At 40.4% G+C, this 21,024-nt stretch overlaps 1 protein-coding gene across 3 annotated transcripts in view; it reads right to left on the bottom strand.

Moving 5' to 3' along the window:
• SPATA17 (spermatogenesis associated 17) overlaps positions 1–21,024 on the bottom strand; it is a 189,323-nt gene that overhangs the window by 67,811 nt on the left and 100,488 nt on the right. For all 3 annotated transcript variants that reach the window (XM_037140644.2, XM_053667293.1, XM_037140645.2), the window contains 2 exons: positions 15,779–15,829; positions 6,316–6,419 (listed from right to left, as the gene is read on the bottom strand). In XM_037140644.2, the coding sequence (XP_036996539.2) occupies positions 6,316–6,419; positions 15,779–15,808 (134 nt within the window). In that variant the 5' untranslated portion in view covers positions 15,809–15,829. The remainder of the gene's footprint in view (positions 1–6,315; positions 6,420–15,778; positions 15,830–21,024) is intronic.

The following is a 21,024-nucleotide window of genomic DNA, read 5'->3' as shown; positions in this document are numbered from 1 at the left end:
AATATCCTCATCTGTCAATGCAAATATATTAGTAATAGCATCTTCTTTCATCAAGGTATTGTGAGAATGAAGTGTGTTAATCTATGTAAAGTTTTCGGAGTAGGCTTGGCACACTGGTAACATGTCTTAGCTATTTCTGAATGTTTACTCTAAGTCAGGTACCACGCTCTTCACTTGATCTATTCAACAGGATTATGAATCCCTTCCTCTTTCTCCAGTTCCCTCCACGATCTCCTCCTTTCTCTCTCCCGATCAGGGTGCACTGTGCGGATGGAATTCCACAATGCAGAGTGTGGACTCTGGCTTCCTAAGAGGCATGAGGCCTGGCGTGCACAATGATCAGCGGGGCATAGGAGATGGAAGAGAGCTGTGCACATACATTCTCCTTTTTAGTTACTCCTGAAAATTTGTGTGTCGCATTTTGAATTTCTCTTCAAAATGTCTAAGCTGCCTGAAGAGTAAATATCACGAGGAAATTGATAGTTATTTGATTTGGTCAGGCAGTCTCACGTATGTTTAAAATATTAGAAGAAGTAAAGATGTGGAAAGCCCAGTCCCCATCTTCATGTTGCTTGCAAATGAAATGGCTAATCACTAGATCATAGATAGAAAAAGCCAATGGAGAAACACATAGGCATGGGTCAGCTCAGAGAGCTCGCTTCTGATTGGAGGGGTCAGAAGAGGCCTGATGGGCGTGGCGGCATTGGAGTTGGGCTGCACGTGGGCGGGCTCTCTGGAGAGAGAGCTGGGATGGGGTGCAGTGGAATGGGGCCGGGCAGTTCCCACCCCGCATCTTCGGTAGACGTGACCCATCAACAGTAAAGCAGGAAAATTAACAAGAGTAGAGAAAGGTGTCCTGAGCAAGGATGAACAGACTTTCTAAGGGCCACACTGGCAAATCTGTCCTCTACAGACTAGGTATTTTGAGAAGGGAAGAAAGTAAAAGAAGATGATAATGGTGGATGTTGTAAAATTACAATACCATGACTGCCCTCTGATCACAAACAGGGCCCATCCAATTGCTCCATTATTTCATGCCTACTTTGCATGATTTTACAAAGTAATAAGACTCCAGTCAAAGATCATTCATGAAAATAAATTTTTTTTCTTCCTCTGGCTCTTTTGAGTAAACTTCCATGAAGGGAATTCTTTTGTACAGTATTCCTTCTGGAAATATGCACATATGACACTGTACAATTATTCTCCTTTGACTATTCTGGATAGTTTCTCTAAACAGAAGCTAACTTTTACATAACGTAGACAATGTCAAATGATTGAGAGTGGCCTTGAGCTAAGCACAATAATAGGCATAATAATGACATGTATTTACAGTGTGCGTTATTTTCAGGAGCTCCGAGGGCCTCACAGACATTAATTCACCCTCACAACACTGCTGAGGTTGGCCAGGGGCAGGTACTATTAACGAGGCTCCTGTTCTTCATGAGAGGAAGTGGCTCTGTAGATGGTGAGAGAAACACAGAGTGGGCTTTCCTGCTGCCTTCACAGTGATTCAGCTGTGGGCGGGTGAGGACCGAGCTACTGAAGTTTGGTTTGGGGTAGAGTTCGGAGTTGAGTAGCTCAAGTTCCCATTTCAGATGAAAAGAATCACAAGATCTCAGTTACTGTGTGTTTGCTCACCAACCACACGCTGCCTCTCCTTTCAAAAGTGTTAACTTCACTTTAAAGCAAGAATGATCACCGCTGCTTTTGCATGCAATGCACTTAACAAGGACCAAGGGCATCTCCACACTGATCCTGGTGCTGCTGTATGGTGATAATGTACCACAGGATGACACAGACGTATTTCAAATTAAAGTTTTAAATGAGTTTAAAACACTATTTATTGAAGAGTCGTTTTATAATTGGTCCTAAGAATGATTCCATATGAATGCCAAACAGAACCTCACCGTATTTATCATTGGTCAGGATAAGAAAAGACCACACAATCGTCATACAAAGAACAGAGAGAGAAGCAAACTGGGCTGGAGTGACTTTCTTTCCCCATTCTCTTCCACGTCACTCTTGAGAGAGGACGTGGAGAGGTTAGAAAGAAAATGAGAAGGAAAAAGCTGGAAGGCATTACAAAGTGGTAATAAAAAGTATTTTTTAAAGTAAGTAATGTTTTATTAATTCATTGCTTTTGTAGTATGATACCCCTGCATACATTTCCACTTTGTGGCAATTTCTGTTTTTATAGATATATGCAAAGACTGGAAGTTCTCCTTCGGCAATAGTATTTTGACTAAGACTATGTTAGCATTTTTCCTCAAATATCCGTGTTTTTAAGTATTATAACTACTTGATAAAATAATGCAAGTATTTTTTTTCAGTTTGCTTAGTTCTTATGCTAAGAAGCTGCTCTAAAATATCACGCCAGCATTTATATTTTACAGGTTGCTAAGACCCCTTATCGTCTCCTACTATGGAACCCATAAAAGGAAGGAAATATAACAAATGACATCAGTCAGATTTGCATGTAAGAAGAATCTTTCAGGCAGTAGTAGGAGGAAGAGACAGATGAGGAAAGAGAGAACTAGGAAAATAAATGATAGGTTTGGGAGAATAATTATTTCACATGCAAACATGCTCAGCTCAGGGCATCTGTGGATGTCCAAGGGGCCATGTGAGTAGGCCTATGAACAGATGGTTACAATGAACAATCAAAGGAAAATTCTGGGCTGGAGAATATTTGAATTCATGAGTCACCAGAATACAAGAGGCAGCAGAAGTCACAGGAGTGGCTGAGACTGTCCAGGGCATCTGGAGTGACAATGGAAGTGACCTGGTGAATAAAGGTACGTCCACAAAGGACGTGGAGAAGAAACTGTTTAAATGAAACCAGAGAGAGTGGCGTCAAATAATTCACGTCACAAGAGAGATGAGACTAGAAAGTCATCGACAGTGTCATATGCTTCAAAGAGGCCAGAGAAGATGAAGGCAAAAAGCCCACTGGAGGGGACTGTGCATGACTTTTTAGCAATAGTTACATTTTCTCAATGCACTTTCATAGTAACTTAGACATGTCTTCCAGTATGATTGAAAAGTCTGTATGTCACTAATCTATCGAATTCCTGAATCTGATTTCCATTATATAAATTTACTCTCAATCAGCAGTGTTAAATACAGTAATACCAGTCCAAATCACTGAATTAAAAAGGAAAACACATAGGAAGGAACTCTCTTCCAGCTTCTCCTATCAGAAGATCCGTTATGCCAAGTGAGAGAGAAAAATTTCCCACCCATTCATTCCACCAAATTGGACAAGCACAAGGCTGAGTCCACCAGCCAACATATTTTTTGTCCCTTCCATTCAAATCAGTAACAATCTGATGCAACACTCTGGCAATTGCTCCCCTCCCAAACATCTCCACAAAAAGAAATGAGATGGACATAAAATTCAGATAAGCTTTTTGCTGTCGAAAAAAAAGTTACACAAGTCGCTGCTTTTTGCATCACTCAGTGTCTCCTGTTAAAGACTCACAGGTGGGATTTCCTTGAGAATTAGTGCGAGGAAAAGCTGTTCGGTGGGATGTACCGTTATGGCTTCTCCATTCCCACATGGGCACATCCTTCACGAACTACATGTCAATCACACCGTTAGTTATCACCTGTGTTTTCCTGCTTGAAATTCACTGTGTCCAGAGTTAAACTTGGAAAAAATTAATACCTTTGTAAAGAAATTATACCCAGTATAATAAGCTTTTTCTTTCTATTAGTTCTATCTTGGGAATGAAGCTCTTTTTGCTTTTTATATGCTTTGCTTTAATTTTTTTTTGAAAATAGCAAATTATTAAAGGTAGTGGATTCTTGTTAAAAATACATAGAGTATGTGAAAAGGCTTTGATCACATGGTTCATATCATTCCAATTGAAAGTGATTACCGTATTTTTTGGACTACAAGATGTACTTTTTTCTCCTCAAATTTGGGAGGAATAATAGTTGTTAATGCTGCTGCTGAGTTCTGTTTATATTTACATTGGTAAAATATTACATTATTTATGTTAGTAAATATTTTACCACATTTTTTGCTTCAAAAAATTTCTCCCCTTTTTTCCTCCTCTAAAACCTAGGTGTGTCTTATGGTCCAAAAATACAGTATATGGATGATGCCACTAATTACTAATCATGGATAAGTTACAGACTATTTTCAAAGCAAAGAATACAACTATATTTTAAGTTAGACACTCTGCTAAGTTACCTAAATACCTCTAAATTAACTGCTGTAATTGTTGTATCTTCACATATAAAATGATACAACAGAAAAAAAATTCACGTGTATAGTTAGTTAACATTACAGACTAATTTGGTGAAGGAAAAGTAAAATGCTATTTTCTTTAGGTCATAGAGAGCCCTTACTAAAAGAGCCCGTCATCTGGCTACAATTAGAGAAAGCCAAACCACTACTGTTTAGTTGGGTGAGATCAGACTATTATATTTTTTAAGTGGGGTTTGTGCAGCATTATCTTTAGGCAATCATATTTATTGTCCCTGTTTACACAATACCTACAGTGCCCCACTTATGTCCTTGGAATAGGGAACAGGGACAGCGGAGTATGAAAGAGTGGCCTCACTGCTGGAGTTCATAAATTTTGCTCAGCTTTGGATGAGTTCAAAGAATTGCCATGTAAGAAAAGCCTTACAGAAGGAATTTATCTGATTATGGCGGTAATAATTACCCAGCTGTTTATTGCAGATAGAGAAATAATTCATGCAGGCAATAGGCCGTGGTGGCAATGACACTCTGCATTTAGTAAATATGCAAACTGTTCACTTCTAATTAACCAAGCTTGAGGATGCCCTTATTAAATGTATAAACTAAAAGTGCCTTCCTGACAAGTGATGAATTGTTACATTGCACAAACTCTTGCCACGGAATTATTGCAGTGAACTTGGGGCTTAACTTCATTAAGAGATCTTGTGGGATAGTTAAATGAGGATGGACAGCATAACAAGGCTGACCCGACAGCCAGTGATGTGTTAGAGCTTCACGGGGCTGCGCCTCATCTGCTGTCCCGCCTCGCCGTGCCGATTCGCCACGGACACCCCGGGAAGTTACTTTGTGTTCAAATGATAAAAATAACTGGGATGAATGACACCACAGCCCACTGAGGGAGGACCCTGACTACAACACAGCCACTTGTTTAAGATTCAAATATTTTTCATGTATCAAAATGGAAAATCTACCACTCTTTAACTTATAATTATTTTCTGAGTAAAAATAAACGGTCTTGTTGAGTAGCATTATAATACCTTGCAAAAGTAAATAAATGGGTTTCATTAAAGAAAATTAATATAATATAGAGGTTACTCTTAATATGGACTCTGAATGAGTTTCACGGAATTCGACAGAATAATTAATTGAAAATAGTACATTGTCTATAGTCTGTGCTTAGCCTTACTTTAAGATAGCTATTCACTCTTTATCAAACATCTATACAAATATTTCTACCTCAGTTAAGGATCTAATGAAAATCACTACTTAGAGGGAAGTCCTAAACATAATAAAGCAAAACTAAAACATTTCTTTTGGGATTGAGGAGAAGGTAATAATATCGACTGCACAGGTTGTGAAACTCACAGGCGATAATGAGAATAAAGGCCTTAGCACAACACTTTGTATACAGCAAGTGCTCACTGTGTACTGGCAGTGAGCTTCCATATGAGTTCAAGGGGACAAAATCTGGCAGTCAAGCCATCCTTTGTATCATGTTCTGTGATATTTTGTTTGAGATGCAAGTTCTTGCTATTGAGCATGTTTCTCAAAATACACCTGAGGCTGATACTTAAGGCTTCATATCTAACAGAATCATTTTATAGGTAAACTTATTTTAAATGAATTAATTTTACTGAAGCTAAACCATTTTCCATAGAACCAAGGCACAATATAATCTAATTTAAATATATGTTTTAAGATTTTTAAATTTATTTATCTTTAGAGGGGAAGGGAAGGAGAGAGGGAGAGAAATATCAATGTGTGGTTGCCTCTTGTGCGTCCCCTGCTGGGAACTGGCCTGCAACCCAGGCATGTGCCTGACTGGGAATCAAACCACAATCCTCTGGATCACAGGCCATGCTCAATCCACTGAGCTACACCAGCCAGGGCACACTATAACCTAATTTATAGTAAAGAGTACTAGATATTCAAATATATAACAATAAATTTTAAGTTAAATAGAATTCTATCTCTATCTTATCAATACATTTCTGTCTAAAATATCACTGAGTTTGAGAAATCACTTCTAATTATAATAATGATCAACATCTGAGTGATTTCCCTAAATTCTTCACCAGCAGACTAGTGGTTATACCACTCACCGAACTGTGTCATTGGTCCTTTCAACAGCTCGCAGATATGCCTTCAAGTAAATATAATCGAAGCAGTGTTTTCGGATCCTGTAGCCTCGCCACCACCTCTGGATCTATCGAGGTCCATAAAAAGATAAAATATGCCAGTGAACACTTTTAGTGACACCATGAATAGTTCTTCAAAGTAAAAGTAATTATGGGTGATAATGATAATTCATATCAGATGTAAGGCTTTTCTACTAATATAACTGTATATATAGTTTCAAACAGAGGGAGAAGTCATAGACTTATTAGAAAATATATAATGACAAAATATCCTTATAGAATATCATTTATTTCCAAACATTTATAATTGTTTCACAAATACTAAATGTAAAATGAACTACTGAAAGATGAAACATTTGCTTTGCCACTTCCCGACCGAACAGGTTTTTGATTTTATGTAACCAACTGACTTGAAGCTTGTATTTGGTCACATGGAAATAAATTTTTAAAAAGGGCTTTTTAAATTCGGTGCTATCAATTTTTAAAAAATGTCTTGTATCTTCATCATGCTCTTTTAATACTTTAACAATGACAATAGCTAACATTTATTGAGTTCTTATTATGTGAGAGGCACTATTCTAAAGGTTTGCTTGTATTTATGAATTTAATCTTCAGAACATTCCTGTAAGATAAATACTCCTATCATTTTATTTATAGATGAGAAAACTGCTAATAAGGATAAACAAGAAGAGGACTTCCGCCAAGATGGAGGTATAGGTGGATGTGCCGTGCCTTCTCACACAACCAAGTTTAGGGACAACTAAATATTAGCATCAGAAAACACAACCAGAACACGGAAAATTGAACTTTTCAGAAGTCCGTTAACAACAAATTCTTCAGCCCGACCGGTAAGGGGAGAAACCGGCGTTTGGTGAGGGATTGCACAGGAGGACTCCGGTCGGACGGACCCAGGCGCGGAATCCAGACGCGCGAATCCAGACGCACGGGTTCCAAACACAGGATTAGACCTAGTGAGCGACCGAGCAACCCACCAGGTGAGCGACTGCAGAGGAGACAGTGGGGAGGCGGTGCTGCGTGTTGACTGTGGTCGCCTATCTGCGCGCCAGCAGACAGGCGAGGGAGTGGGCGGTTGGACCGGCTGCGGTGGGTAGAGGGCGCCGCCATTTCCCCGCTCTGACCACGCCCCCACATACAGCGTCACAACCCAGCGACCTGGGAGTCCTAGGCGCAGCTTCTCCCACTTAAAGGGCCAGAACAGACCAAAAATGTCGCAGGAAGACCTCAAAGCCCCAGAGATAAATCTAAGCGACGAAGAAATAGCAAAACTCTCAGACGCACAGTTTAAAACACTGGTCATCAGGATCCTCACAGATCTGGTTGATTATAGCCACAAATTAGAGAAACATATGAAGGCTAAACTAATGGAAATGAATGGAATTCCACAGGAAACCCATAGCGATGAAAAGGAAACTGGGACTCAAATCAATGGAGTGGACCAGAAGAAAGCAAATAATGACCAAACAGAAAAGAGTCAAGAAGCAAGAATTCAAAGAAATGAGGAGAGTCTTAGGAACCTCCAGGACATCTTTAAACGCTCCAATATCCGAATTATAGGGGTACCAGAAGGGGAAAAGGCACAGCCACCAGTGGAAAACTTATTTGAACAAATAATAAAAGAAAATTTCCCCCAATCTGGCAAAGGAAATAGACTTCCAAGAAATCCAAGAAGCTCAGAGAGTACCAAAAAAGTTGGACTCAAGAAGAAACACACCAAGGCACATCATAATTACATTAGCCAAAATTAAAATGAAGGAGAGAATCCTAGAAGCAGCAAGAGCTAAGGGGACAATCACCTACAAAGGAGTCCCCATCAGACTGTCAGCAGATTTCTCAAAAGAGACCTTACAAGCAAGAAGGGGCTGGAAAGAAATATTCCAAGTCATGAAATCTAAAGACCTACAACCAAGATTGCTCTATCCAGCAAAACTTTCATTTAAAATGGAAGGACAGATAAGGTACTTCTCAGATAAGATCAAATTCAAGGAGTTCATCATCACCAAGCCCTTATTATATGAAATGTTAAAGGGACTTATCTAAGAAAAAGAAGTTAAAGAAACATGAACAGTGAAAGGACAGCAAACTCACAGTTATTAACAACCACACCTAAAACGAAAGCAAACTAAAAGGACAGCTAGATCAGGAGTGGAAACATAGAAATGAAGATCTCAAGGAGGGTTAGCAACAGGGGAGTGGGAGGAGGAGATGGGGGGAGAAGGTACAGAAAATAAGTAGCATAGACAGTAGATAGAAAATAGATGGGGGGGCAAGAATAGCATGGGAAATATAGAACCTAAAGGACTTGAGACACATGGACATAAACTAAAGGGGGGGTAATGGTGGGGATGAGGGGTAGGGTGGAGGGGAATAAAGGGGGAATAGAACAACTGTAATGGCATAATCAATTTAAAAAAATAAATTAAAAATATATATATAAGCAATAAAAATAAAAAAAGAATAAACAAGAAAAGATGTTTTACTTAAATTCTGATCTTCTACTTTTGTTTTAAAATATGGCCACTTAAAGGACATTTTACAATCTGAGATATTAAATGGGAAGATCTTAAAGGAATGTTTTAATATGATGAAAAATAATTTAAGATATGCAAACAGCTTGCAAGAACGATTAAATTAGAGACAATAATTCTAGAAAGTAAAATTAAGTAGAATAGGAAGCTAATGTAACAACACTGTAGATATCTTTCCAAATATTTTTCAAATAATCTTATTTTAGAAATTAATTCTTTAAATAAAGAAAAATTAATTTTTAACTTATATACTCAATTTAGAAATAATCACCTTCTAATTTAACCAAAATCATATTACAACTAAGAAACTAACAAACAAAGAGAGGAATTAATACAAACCACTTTGCTAATGAAAAACTAATAATCATTTGGAATATGTATACATATATAAATCATGAATGCAAATAAGTGAATATTGTCCTGATTCACCTAATTTAATCACTGTAGTATTATTCTGAGGGAGGAATTATTATTAGCCTCATGTAACACAAGAGGAGATGGACACTTAGGTTAAATAGTTGCCTAAGGTTGTACAGTTGACTGGGTAGCTTCAAATGTCTCACATACTCTTCTTGCGTGCACAGGAACAGCTGTATTAAAGAGAATACTTGTAAACAAAGATACTGACAGAAAAATCCATCCTCAGGAATCGTGGTGGCTCAGGATACACGGTAAAGTTTTAGGATATCACATAGTGCCAAAGGAGAGGCCACGTACCACTCAAAAACAGCACTGCATTCTCTGTAAGACTGCGCAGCACAAAACGTGGAAGAGGCATGCAGGAGTGTAGAGGAGGAAAGAAGCGAGGTGGCGATTTGTGGTGAGATCGAGCTAAAGCAAAGGACACTGAATGAACGAAAACTGGAACCCGCTGAGAAATCTGTGCCACTGGGAGGGGCGCCACCTACGGAGGCCGGCGGAGAGGGCTCCTCCCCACGCCCAGGGAGCTGGCAGTGGGGGGCCCTCGGGGAGCCCTCTCATAGCCTAACTGCCTAGACATCTCTCCGAAGGCAGGATAAAACTCCTTTCCAAGACAAATCTTTTTATTCACAATTGGGTATTAAAGCGCATAATAAGTAAGTGATGGTTAACGAATTAAAACTCACCCTCATTAAAGTATAATCAATCAATCTTTAAGTGGCTTTGTCAGAGGTGAGTACAGAGAGCTGGAAAAAACTGAGCATTCGAGTGGGGGGAAGGCACTGCCGTCAGGGGGAGAGAAGGATCTAGAATTGCCTGTGCTCCCTGAACGTGCCAGGGTGGCCTGCTGGCTTGCTGCGCAGGTGTTCCCAGGAGAGCTTTATGGACGGGGCAGGGGCTCCACGTTAAAGAAGAAGAAACCGAGGTTCAGCAACTTGGTAAAGAACACAGAGCCAGCAAATAGCAACCGGCAGAGCCTGGGCAGAAACCCAGCTCCATTACTGCGATGCCCAGACATCTTGAATTTTGCCTAAATTCCCTGCTGATCTCCCAGTTCTAGCGAATAAACTTTTAATTTTTAATAAAAGTACTTTTAAGAGGCAGGGTGACTTTTGCCAACAATCTTTCTTCTTAATTTTAAGGTGAAGAGGTTGCGACTTCCAACAAAAGAGAAAAAAGGCAAGTATTTGTGTCCTTCAAAGTAATTAGCAACTTTCAGCAGTGATTGGTATAAAACAATGATTGTCATTGATCAGCTCTGAATAGATAATATTAAACAAAGTCATCGTGTGCTCAGCAGATTACAGCTTGTTAACAGGCAACTTCCAAATGACCTCTTCAGCTAGTCAAATCAATGATGCATATTCCTCATTAAGTAACATCAAAATGTAAGTGGTCTTATAAATAATGTTTAGTTTAGGCACTAAAACAAATGGCAAAACCTTGATTTATCAAAGTTATCTGCTCGTGGAAAGAGATCTTCCCTGTACTGGGTTTACTTTTATCCTTCAAAATTCATAGGAACCTTAATGTTATCAAAAGAGAGAAAGATAATGCCCTCTCACCTAAAATTAAGATGAAGACTGGATGACAAATTCATTAATAACTACCTAGTCAGGCTGCTCCAAATGTATATGACAGCATATGAGTAGAACCCTTATTCATAATTACACTTAAAAAAATTAGAATGCTTAACTCCTGCAGACTATACAGGGAACACAGAAAAGTGGGTTTCCTAAATTTTCGAAGATAAGATGGTGAAAAAAATACTAATATCCAAGTTTTCATCCTAGGTGTCACTGCATACATATGCGTGTGTGTGTGTGGATATATATCTTAACTAGATATTTTTGGCTGGTAGAAGATATTCTGGATAATTGTTCCATGTGCAGTTTCTTCTCTTTACTATTGTTTGTTCATTCTACCTGACTCCTCACTTTGTTCTTCTACAAACGTATCTAACTGCTTCACAATGATTTGGTACTGGGAGGAGTCAAAGGGAGGAACATACACTATTTGGCACAGTGATAGAACATTTAAGTCTCTGGCCATCACCAGGCAAACGTTCCTGGTTATCCAGATGGTCCCTTCCCCTCCATTTCTGAGGCTAATATTTCGGCATATCTTTTTCTGTGTGAATGAGACTGTGTCTTATCCATTCTGTGGATTTTGTATCCCTAGAACCTAACATATTGCCTGGTATATAAGAGATTGACAATATTTTTTCATGAATTATTTTACCTATTTATCTTTACCTAATCTTGGAGTCATTATTCTAAATACAAGTCCTTCCTAGCTTTATAAATATAAAAAATAGGATTGTGAATAATTTAGGAGGCTGAGATGGAGCCTTATATATCTGATAAATTTAACATTTTTAATGAAAGCCAGCATGTAATCATTTCTCATATTTTTAAATATCTGAGAAACAAGTGGGAAACAAAAGAAGATGGATAATTCATGTTAGAAGTTTGGTTAATTTTTAGAAATTCATCATTTTCTACACAGATCCAGAGCCCTAAGAAGATAGAGCCAACATTTATTGATTTATTTGGGGACATCTATTTAACCACTTACTACAAGCCAAGAAAGTAGATACAAAGACTAAGAAGATAGGCCCCAGGCCCCAAGAGACTTACAGTGTGTGTGTGGGTTGGATACAGGCATGTAAATTAGGAAGGATAATAAAATGTTACAGGTCTATAACAGAAGCATGTCGATGGTAAAATGAAGACATAAAAAGAGAGAGCGAACAATTCCACATGGGTAGGGGGATCGTAAAGTCTTTAGAGAAAAGGTGACCCTTTAAAAAGTAAACGCAGCAAGTCAGAATATGAATATCTGCAACATTAAAAATCACAACCCGTAATGTGCTCATTATAAAAATGACATCTACTTAGAAATGGATAGGCTAAAAATAAACTTTCAAAAGTCCTCTCTTTTGGAAATGTTCCCCTAGCCTCCTTGAAGATGAAATATAATTTTTCGAGAAAGGAGTCAACAGTGAATACATAATATGCAATTGGTTCAGTCTATGAAGCGAATTAAAACAGGAGTGTGTTTCTTTCCTATTGCATGTGAAGGTCCTACTTATGGTTTGGGTCCACATAGATCTATCTGGATGTAACAGATTTCTTCTGTTACTCTTAGAAATTCTTCCTCTCCGACACTCCCAACCACCCACACTGAGGTCAGCTAAAGGGTAGTTAATGCGACCAGAGTTGCCTGGGAGCTTATGAAGTGGAATGGCGAAGCTGCGGACTGGAGAAAGGAACTTTCAGCTGCTGGTATCCGATTATGTCTGTGCTCTGCAAATGTGCTCGCCATCCAGGTAGGTGGCCCGCACACTGGTCTCTTTGGAGAGCAAGGTTTTCAGAGCACCGTCTTACAAAAATCCACTTACAAAGAAATCTATCCAAGTCCACTTCCAAAGGGCTTCGGTTCTGGTGACTGGGATCAACTGACATCGAGTGTTAACCACTGTTAGGCGGTCGCTCTGGGCTCCACGCACGTGAGCCTCACTCCTGACTCCTCGCAAAGGAACACAGTCTATCACCAAGTTAACTCATCCAAGCCTCTGCAGGAAGTTTTCAAACATCTTCGCTAGAGAAGTGTTTCTGTTACAAATTTCCCGGAGTAGCATTTACGTACTGCATGTGGCCTCATGGAAATGCCTGAACGTCTGCAGTGGATCATTCCGACCTCTACCCTTCTCTCCGGGAATGTGTCGGATAAGTGACAGACCCACACAGGGGAAGGAGAGGCTTTGCTGGAAGGACTCTGGCCAGGGAGGAGGGCTGGGTGACGGCGGCGGACTACTGCAGTGGAGAGGACGACTGGACCACGACATCTGCTAGCATGTCAAGAATTCCAAGAATTAGACCAAAATGTTTCTTCTTTTACAGGAAGATATGAGAAGAGGCTAGAGAGGACCTGGGCAGAGAAGTGGAGTAAAAGGGCAGTATAACAGATAGGAAGAGCTCCGGGTTCGACCCCGAAGGCATCTGCTCTCAGGAGGAGGTACTCAGGTCATGCTTCCTGCTGGCTGAACCTCAGGGGCCTGGGGGAAGGAGAGACGCTTAACCACAGTTCGGTTAAGGAGCATGTTTTTCCAGCTGACCTGTGGGGGCAAGCAGTTCAGCTAATTGCCTAGGAGGTGAAGAATGGAACCTTGGGTGGCAGGGGCTGTGTCTGGCCCTGCCACAGGTAAAAAAGGGACATGTCTGTGCCTCTTATCTAAGGTAGGTGGGGAAGAAGCTTTTATTTTCATCCTGGACTGCAAAGCTCTTTTTAACTTAATACATTATATGAGTTTCACGTGGGCGACACAGTGATCTGACATTTGTATACCTTACAACATAATCACCACAAAAAGTCCAGTATCTACCCATCACCGCACAAGGTCACGGTGGTGTCATTGGTTGTACTCCCTCTGCTGTACTTGACCCCCCCCCCCCCCCCCGCATTGTGGCTTATGTTATAACTCTAAGTTTGTATCTCTTAATCCTCTTCACCTTTTTGCCCATCCCCCCACCCTTTTCACAACTATCAGGTTTTTTTTTGTATCAGAGTGTTTTATTTGCTCATTTGTTTAGTTTTTTAGTATTTGTCTTTCTCTGACTTATTTCATTTCGCATAATATCCTCTAGGCCTATACATGTTGTCACAACTGACAAGATTTCATTCCTTTTCACGGCTGAGTGATATTCCCCTTTGTGCGTGTATGTGTGTGTGTGGCGTGGTCTGAGTCTTTTTGCTTCATGGACTTGCATGTCCATCGTTTCTTTTGCCAGGGAGGGAAGTTTTCAGCCATTATTTCTTCAAATAGGTTTTCCCTTCTTTTGTCTCCTACTGGGCCCCCTATGGTACAAAAGTTAGTACACTGGATGTTATTTTTCTTTGTTCTTTTTGCATTAAGCTATTTCCAGAACACAAAAGGGTGGGAGGATCTTTTAAACTGTGCCATTGTCCAGGGTCATAAGGCTCAGGTCAATTTCAACTTTGGCCTTGACATCAATCAAAGATAAATTGACCTTGGGGAATGCTGTTAGGAAATGTAGCTTTATTACAATGTTGGAGTAAGTCAAACACTCTGCCTTCCAAGTGGCTTGCACTGATGAGGATTTCTTAGTTTCTTAGTCTAAGGAAAAGGAATATTAATGATTCAAGTAGATTAGAATTCAAAATGAAGGTTTGGGGCTAAATAATAAATGAAAGAATGCGTTTTTCTAACCTCGCTCTCTGTGGTGACTTAGGAAGATGTCTAAAGCCTTGGTCATCAGCTGCTTTAGGGGCCCAGTCATGTACTGCTTTTGACTCTGCAGATACATCTGACAATAGGTAAGCAGGATGAAAGCATCTAATACTGTTTTAGGCTCAGAGGCTAAGTCTTCTGACTTCAAGAATCAAAACCTCCCAAACTCCCAGACTGCAGCCATCTGGACATGAGAGAAAAACCAAACTGTTCTCCTGTATTAATATATTACTATATTACTAGGAAAGGCCAATACTACTCCTGCTGCAGCTGGAGTCTGTGCCTGGGGCTCTGGGAAAGAAGCAAGACCTACTTGTTCCTCTTGATTCCCTGTCCTTTAAACTACAGAGCATAGCGATGGACAGAGAGACACAGAAGACCAGAGTCCAGGTGTGCTCACACCTGCCGAGGAAGCACCCTTCCCGAAGCAGGGAAAGCAGTCACTACAATGTCGATTCACCTGCCATAGTGCCCCACGGGTCTTTCAGAAGGCTTTTTCACCCCACGTGAAATCCACGATTAGCAGAACTGGCAGATTCATGAAAGAAAATATAATAAGGAAATGTAGATTTTCAGGACACTAATGAAATTTGCTTAAGCACCTTCTCCATTTATAATGGTTTCGCAACTTAAGCTATTACCATATTGTCTGAGACAAGAAAAAGTATTTTTGCTGTGCCCATTCCCAAAATCTGTGCAAAAACAAGCTGGCCCCATAATCACGAAGTTCAGCTTTCCATTAGGAGAATAACACATAAAGATGAACATAGAAATGATAGAAATAAAACTTCTAAGCTGGAAACTGACTTTATTACTGTTAAATCATGTGAATGATTTCTAATTGATTTGTATTGGGCTGGAATCTTATATTCCAGAACCGTGTTCATCTATTTATCACAATATTCTCTGTGACATGGGAACTAATATACTGCTTCATTAATATTTACAGTCTTTCCCCAGCTATGGCTCAGAGATATTTAACATTCTAAAACATAAGCATTGATAATTACATGTTTTACATTTTACTCTAATTTCTAATACTGCCAGGATTATTTAGGACAGCTAACTTTTTAACTATGTACTCTGTTCTCTCTTTACCATTAGCATATCAATCAAATTTGCATTATTCTGGCTTGCTCATTTTATTAAAAGCGAATTCCAGGCACAATTGACTTTTCATTTGTTTAACAAGTGAAGAAATATTTACCCTGACAGCCATTGCATTGTAGACATTCATCTTCAGAGCACAATATGCTATCTGTGAATCGAGAGAAAAAAAAGATGGCATACATTTCAGTTACACAAAGACAGTGCGGCCTATTTTTACATATAAAAGATAAGAATCTTGATACATAATACATAATAAGAGCTCTGGGCTTAGAAAAATGAAATCAAACTTTGTATTGAAGAGCTAGGCTTCCTAATACATAATGCAGGCCTAACCAGAAAAATCTATGGCAGTCAAAGTAGGAGCTAATGGAGATACATGACCATAAAACGCTCTCCGCTGAGTTGGACAGTCAATGGCGCTCTGCTGAGAATAGAATAACAAAGCAGAAATATTCACAAGTGCTGGTGACACGCAGTATTGTATGATTTATTCACTGGGGTTCTTTTAGCCAAAACTCACAGAAACATAAAAGGAATTCATATTTCAAGACGTCTGGTTTAATGAAAAATTCAGAGAAATGCTGTCTTCAGTCGAAATCGTTCAAGGATACGTAGGCAGTGACGGGGCAGAATGGTGCCTTCCAACCAAATGTACAAAATGTTACAGACTCAGCAGCCTCCCGAGTAATCCTCGGGAATACATTGTTTCATTTGATGTTCATTCTAACGCCATAAAATCATCAATACAATGACATCATGTTACCGCCAATCCCCTGATACAGGGAAGACTTTCTGACGTCTTGGCTTCTTTTCAGGAGAGACGAGCGTGTCTACATTAACACACAAAACTCCACTGCAGCAAATCACCCTTTGGGACCATAACTTATCTCATCAAAATACTGTTTTAAGTGAGGCTTTTGTATCTGTCCCATCTTTTAATTAAAAATGTAAAATCAACACTTTTAGGACAGGACAATAAATAGTAAAGGAATGAAATGCATGTATTTTTTTTCAACCCCCAATGCAACTTTACCTCTTTTTATTCAATCAAAACTCATTGGACTGTAACAACTTGAGCCCAGGTCATAGGTGGTCAGGAAAATCAGGGATGAGTGCCTTGCCCTCTTACACAGGGGTTTGCTCCCCTACAGCACACGGGGATTCATAGAAAAGAATTTCACTGCCATTAGTGCTGTTTGAATTGCTTAGTCTCATCCAAAGCAAATTGTCTGTGCTGAGCAGCAGGGCCGGATTATTTGTCAACAGTCTGAGCAATTAAGAAACAGTTGGCTGCAATATGTTATTTACAAATGAACACAATGGTGTTACTTCATGTTAAATTCTCTTTCTCTGTTGCAACAATCAAGGCATAATTCTTGGTGTTGGAGGTGAATTCAAAAATATTTAAACTCATATTTTTTTCTAGTCATATCAAGGCAGGCACACACATTAAATATTTTTATACAGAAGAAACAAATTGGTAAATTGTAGATTTGAAAAAAATGTGGTTCAGAAGAATGTATTTCTTATGTTTATCGTATTGCTGTTCAGTTAGCGTCAGTGAGGTGCGTGAGCTTTCAGACCACAGAGCGGGGCTCAGATCCTGATGCTGCTCCCAGCAGCTGCGTGGCTCTGGACAGTTCCCGAAGGCCTCCCAGTCTTGACTTCTGTCCTTCCACAGTGGACGCTCCACGCTTCCTAGGGCTGCTGTGCAGGTTACAATGAAATAAGGGGGCTTGGGACCCAGGGATGCTGGTCACTCGATCACTCATGTTGTCAGAGGTAAGAGCTTAACTCTCAATAAAATCCGAAAATGTCTCAGAGGTTAAATTTTGTTCTGAACGAAGAGGAAAGAGATGCATCTGTCTGTAAGCCTTAGCACTCTGAACATCACAGCCAAAGGGTGGGAGGGCACTTTGATTCCAACAGAGCAGTCTCATGTAACCAGCGACTGATGTTGCACCTCTCCTCAATTCTGTAGCCCAGCTGCTTTTGAAAGTATCAAAAAAGGCCCCCCCCCCCCAAAAAAAAGCCCTATGTGAGACCTTTTGGAATAATAGGGCTCTATAACATTGACCAGATCAGCTGGCCTTGTTTGCTACAATGAGTGGGCAGAGAAAATACTCATAGTAAAGTGACGACAAGGGACCCCCCAGAGACAGGGACCACAGGGACCGCAGGGACCGCAGGCCCGAGGAGCCTGAGCCTCATTAGTCTCCACTTCAGTGTCGTCCTCGCCTCGTGAGTTGGCGCAGAATCATGAATGTGAGTCATTGTCAAATCATCGTGAGTATTTCCTGCACATGCTTGGCCTTGCTCACTGGCACCTTGGTACCAACTTGGCCATTTTCAACGGCTGATTTTTAACACAACCTTTATTTTTCCACCCCCAAAATTAAAAGCCAAGTACCTTATTTCTCACAGTTACTGTTAACATAATATTTAAAAGCTGGTGATCATTCATATAATCATGTCATAATTACAATGAAAATATGTTAATGTAGTTTTAAATGAATATTAGTAAATTCGAGTTTGAAGTTATTCAGACTTTGGTATTTATTTAAAAGGAAGACCCTGAAGAAAAAACATATATATTATGTTTTAGTTTTAGGCTCTGACACTAATGGGTGATAAATGTTGCCTTGTTGACTCATAACTGATTTGGAAGTCCTATAAAAATTATAGAGAGTTGGGCATTTGCTCATCTATGGAAGGAACATTTGCTAATCTAGTAAAGAGACAGAGGCAAGCATGTCAAGCTCATCAGTTTTAAAAATAGTGACCAACAGTTTATTTATTTTTACAAACCAGTAAAAACCCTGCTGGCATTTATCCTGACAACATACAGTAGAATGTGATAGTGGGTGGCAGCCTATGTCCCATTTAAAGTTAATAAAATTCTTTTCCATTAGCACTCTTTCAAACATTAATCAAATGAAAAACTTCATAAGAAGCCATAAAATGGTGAGCAGAGTATAAATATTGTAAGCCTTGATTCTTAGCAATAAAGTGGATTATTTTTGTAATTTGAAAACTGATTTTTTAAAATAACAATTCTTTTTTTTTTTTTTAAAGATTTTATTTATTTATCTTTAGAGGGGAAGGGAAGGAGAGAGGGAGAGAAACATCAATGTATGGTTGCCTTTCGTGCGTCCCCTGCTGGGAACTGGACTGCAGGGAACCGGCTTGCAACCCTGGCATGTGCCCTGACTGGGAATCGAACCGCGATTGTCTGGTTCGCAGGCCCACGCTCAATCCACTGAGCTACACCAGCCAGGGCCCTAAAATAACAATTCTTTATAAATAAAATGTTTCTACCATAAGGCTGCTAATGCCTTAAAAATTTTCAATTAAATTCTATCAATGGGGTTGCCATACATATGTTATTCACTGAATGATCTCGATTTAAAAAAAATGCCATCAAGCAGTTTGGGACTACGGTTATATATATTTACTTCATGGTGATGCATATAGAATTAATCATGTACATTAGGGTAATGTTCATACTTAGCTGCTTGCTCTCAGAGCGTGGTGATGAAAAAACAGCGTATTTTATCTTAAACATAGTGTATACCATATTACAGTAAGTTATAGAAAAGAGAAGGAAACAGAAAAAGAGAAGATGTACACAGCTGTCCTGTACAGGTTATATTGATTAATTCCTCCAGGTAACACTCAAAAGTGCCAGAACTCTTGAAAAAGGACAGGAAGCAGTGTTTCCACATGTGTCTGGTACTGTCGCCTGCAGGGATGACCATTTTCATGTCACCATTCATGAAATAAAGTCAGGAGCAGAAGGGACCAGCTGCGTAGAGCATTACACAGTTGAAAACAAGAAGGATCCTGGCACGATAGGACCACGGGAGTGTCCCAGGGGAAGTGCAGAAAGCGGTAAAACAATGGCCAGAGTCCACAGGGGTGAAATGTGTGCACGAGCACGCACACCAGGCGACCACGAGCTCTTTGTTAATGAAAAGGAAGAAGCAGTGCCCATCCTTACTGAGAGGAACAGGTTTTCGAGGCTGCGAATTGATGGGCACTTGGGGGTTATGTTGCCAGACACGGCAGCCTGACAGTCAGCAGGAAGGTCCGAAGTGGAGGCTGGACATTTCCAGAAGCAGACGCAACAGTCATCCAGGAAGGGGGAGAGACTCAGGTCACGAAAGACTGGAATGCTGCTATTCCTGGGGTCAACGGGGGCACTGTCCTGGAGACCGAGAGCCACATCAGGGCTGGCTAAGCTAGCTGGTGTCACTGTGAAAGTTGCGTAAAAGCTGGATGGAAATATTCAGGGGTGGTGGAACTTAAAGGGAAGCTGTCTACAAATGCAGAACCTGTCTCGAGAGATCCCAGGACTTCTGTCTCCTCCCAGTCCACTCTCTGTTGGATCCCTGCCACATCTCAGACCGCTGACAATGCCTTGTCCATCGGTGTTCTCCTCTGCTTCCTGTGACACTGTGTCTCTGCCTTGCATTTGATCATCTCCCTGTAACTCCCTTTCTTCTGTCTAAGTCCTACTGCGAGCATGGCACAAGCCTCCATTCCTGGCCCCCTGCCTCACTGCTTGGCTACTTTCTCCATCGGGTAGCAAATCCTGTCGTCTTGTAAGGATGGCTCCACAACCTCTGTCTCCAGCTGTGACCCTTCGTCTAAGCTCCTTTTCAACAGTTCCCTTTCATGAGCAGCCGTTGGATGCCCATTACGGCGTTCCAGCCACTCTGCAGAGAGAGCGAAATCTCCTTACTGGATGCCACCACACGGAGGTGTCCTAGCATCACCACAGACTCAGATCTCACAACATCTTGCAAGCTTCGCTAAACTCACCCTTCCCAGTATAATCTCCACCTGTTCTGTCGCTGTCTGTAACCACTCACCAGCTTTGCTGAGACAAAGATGCAGCTGCCTCAGTGGCTTACAGAACAAAAAGTTTCTGTCTCCCTCACACGACAGTGGGCTGAGTTCCCTTGTTACTAGGCTCTGCTGGTCTGTTCATCTCAGCTCAGGAAAGGGAGAGAAAAAGCCACTTCCAGCCTCCCCTTGCAGGTAACACCTGTCCCATTGTCCACAATATACTGCTGAGCCCAGAGTCAATGGGTTGGGGATGAATCACTGTTTTATGAGAAAGTGGAGGTGAGTACTTGTAATGCATGTTGATACCAATCACCAGCTATGTTGACCGTAGCAAAACTCTTCCAACTTACGTCCCTGTGAATCATCTCTTGATCCGGGTAGCAAAAATGTCTGCGGGCTGTCTGTGCAACGTTCACTGTGAAGCGTCTGAGACACAGTAATAAAGAGGACAATCTCTGCCATTCAGACGAGGGAGGCAAATAAAGAATGTGG

The sequence above is a fragment of the Artibeus jamaicensis genome, unplaced genomic scaffold, assembly GCF_021234435.1.
Source record: "Artibeus jamaicensis isolate MK-2021 breed Jamaican fruit bat unplaced genomic scaffold, CSHL_Jam_final contig_467, whole genome shotgun sequence".
Classification (NCBI taxonomy): domain Eukaryota; kingdom Metazoa; phylum Chordata; class Mammalia; order Chiroptera; family Phyllostomidae; genus Artibeus; species Artibeus jamaicensis.
This window is presented reverse-complemented; position numbering and strand designations above follow the sequence as displayed.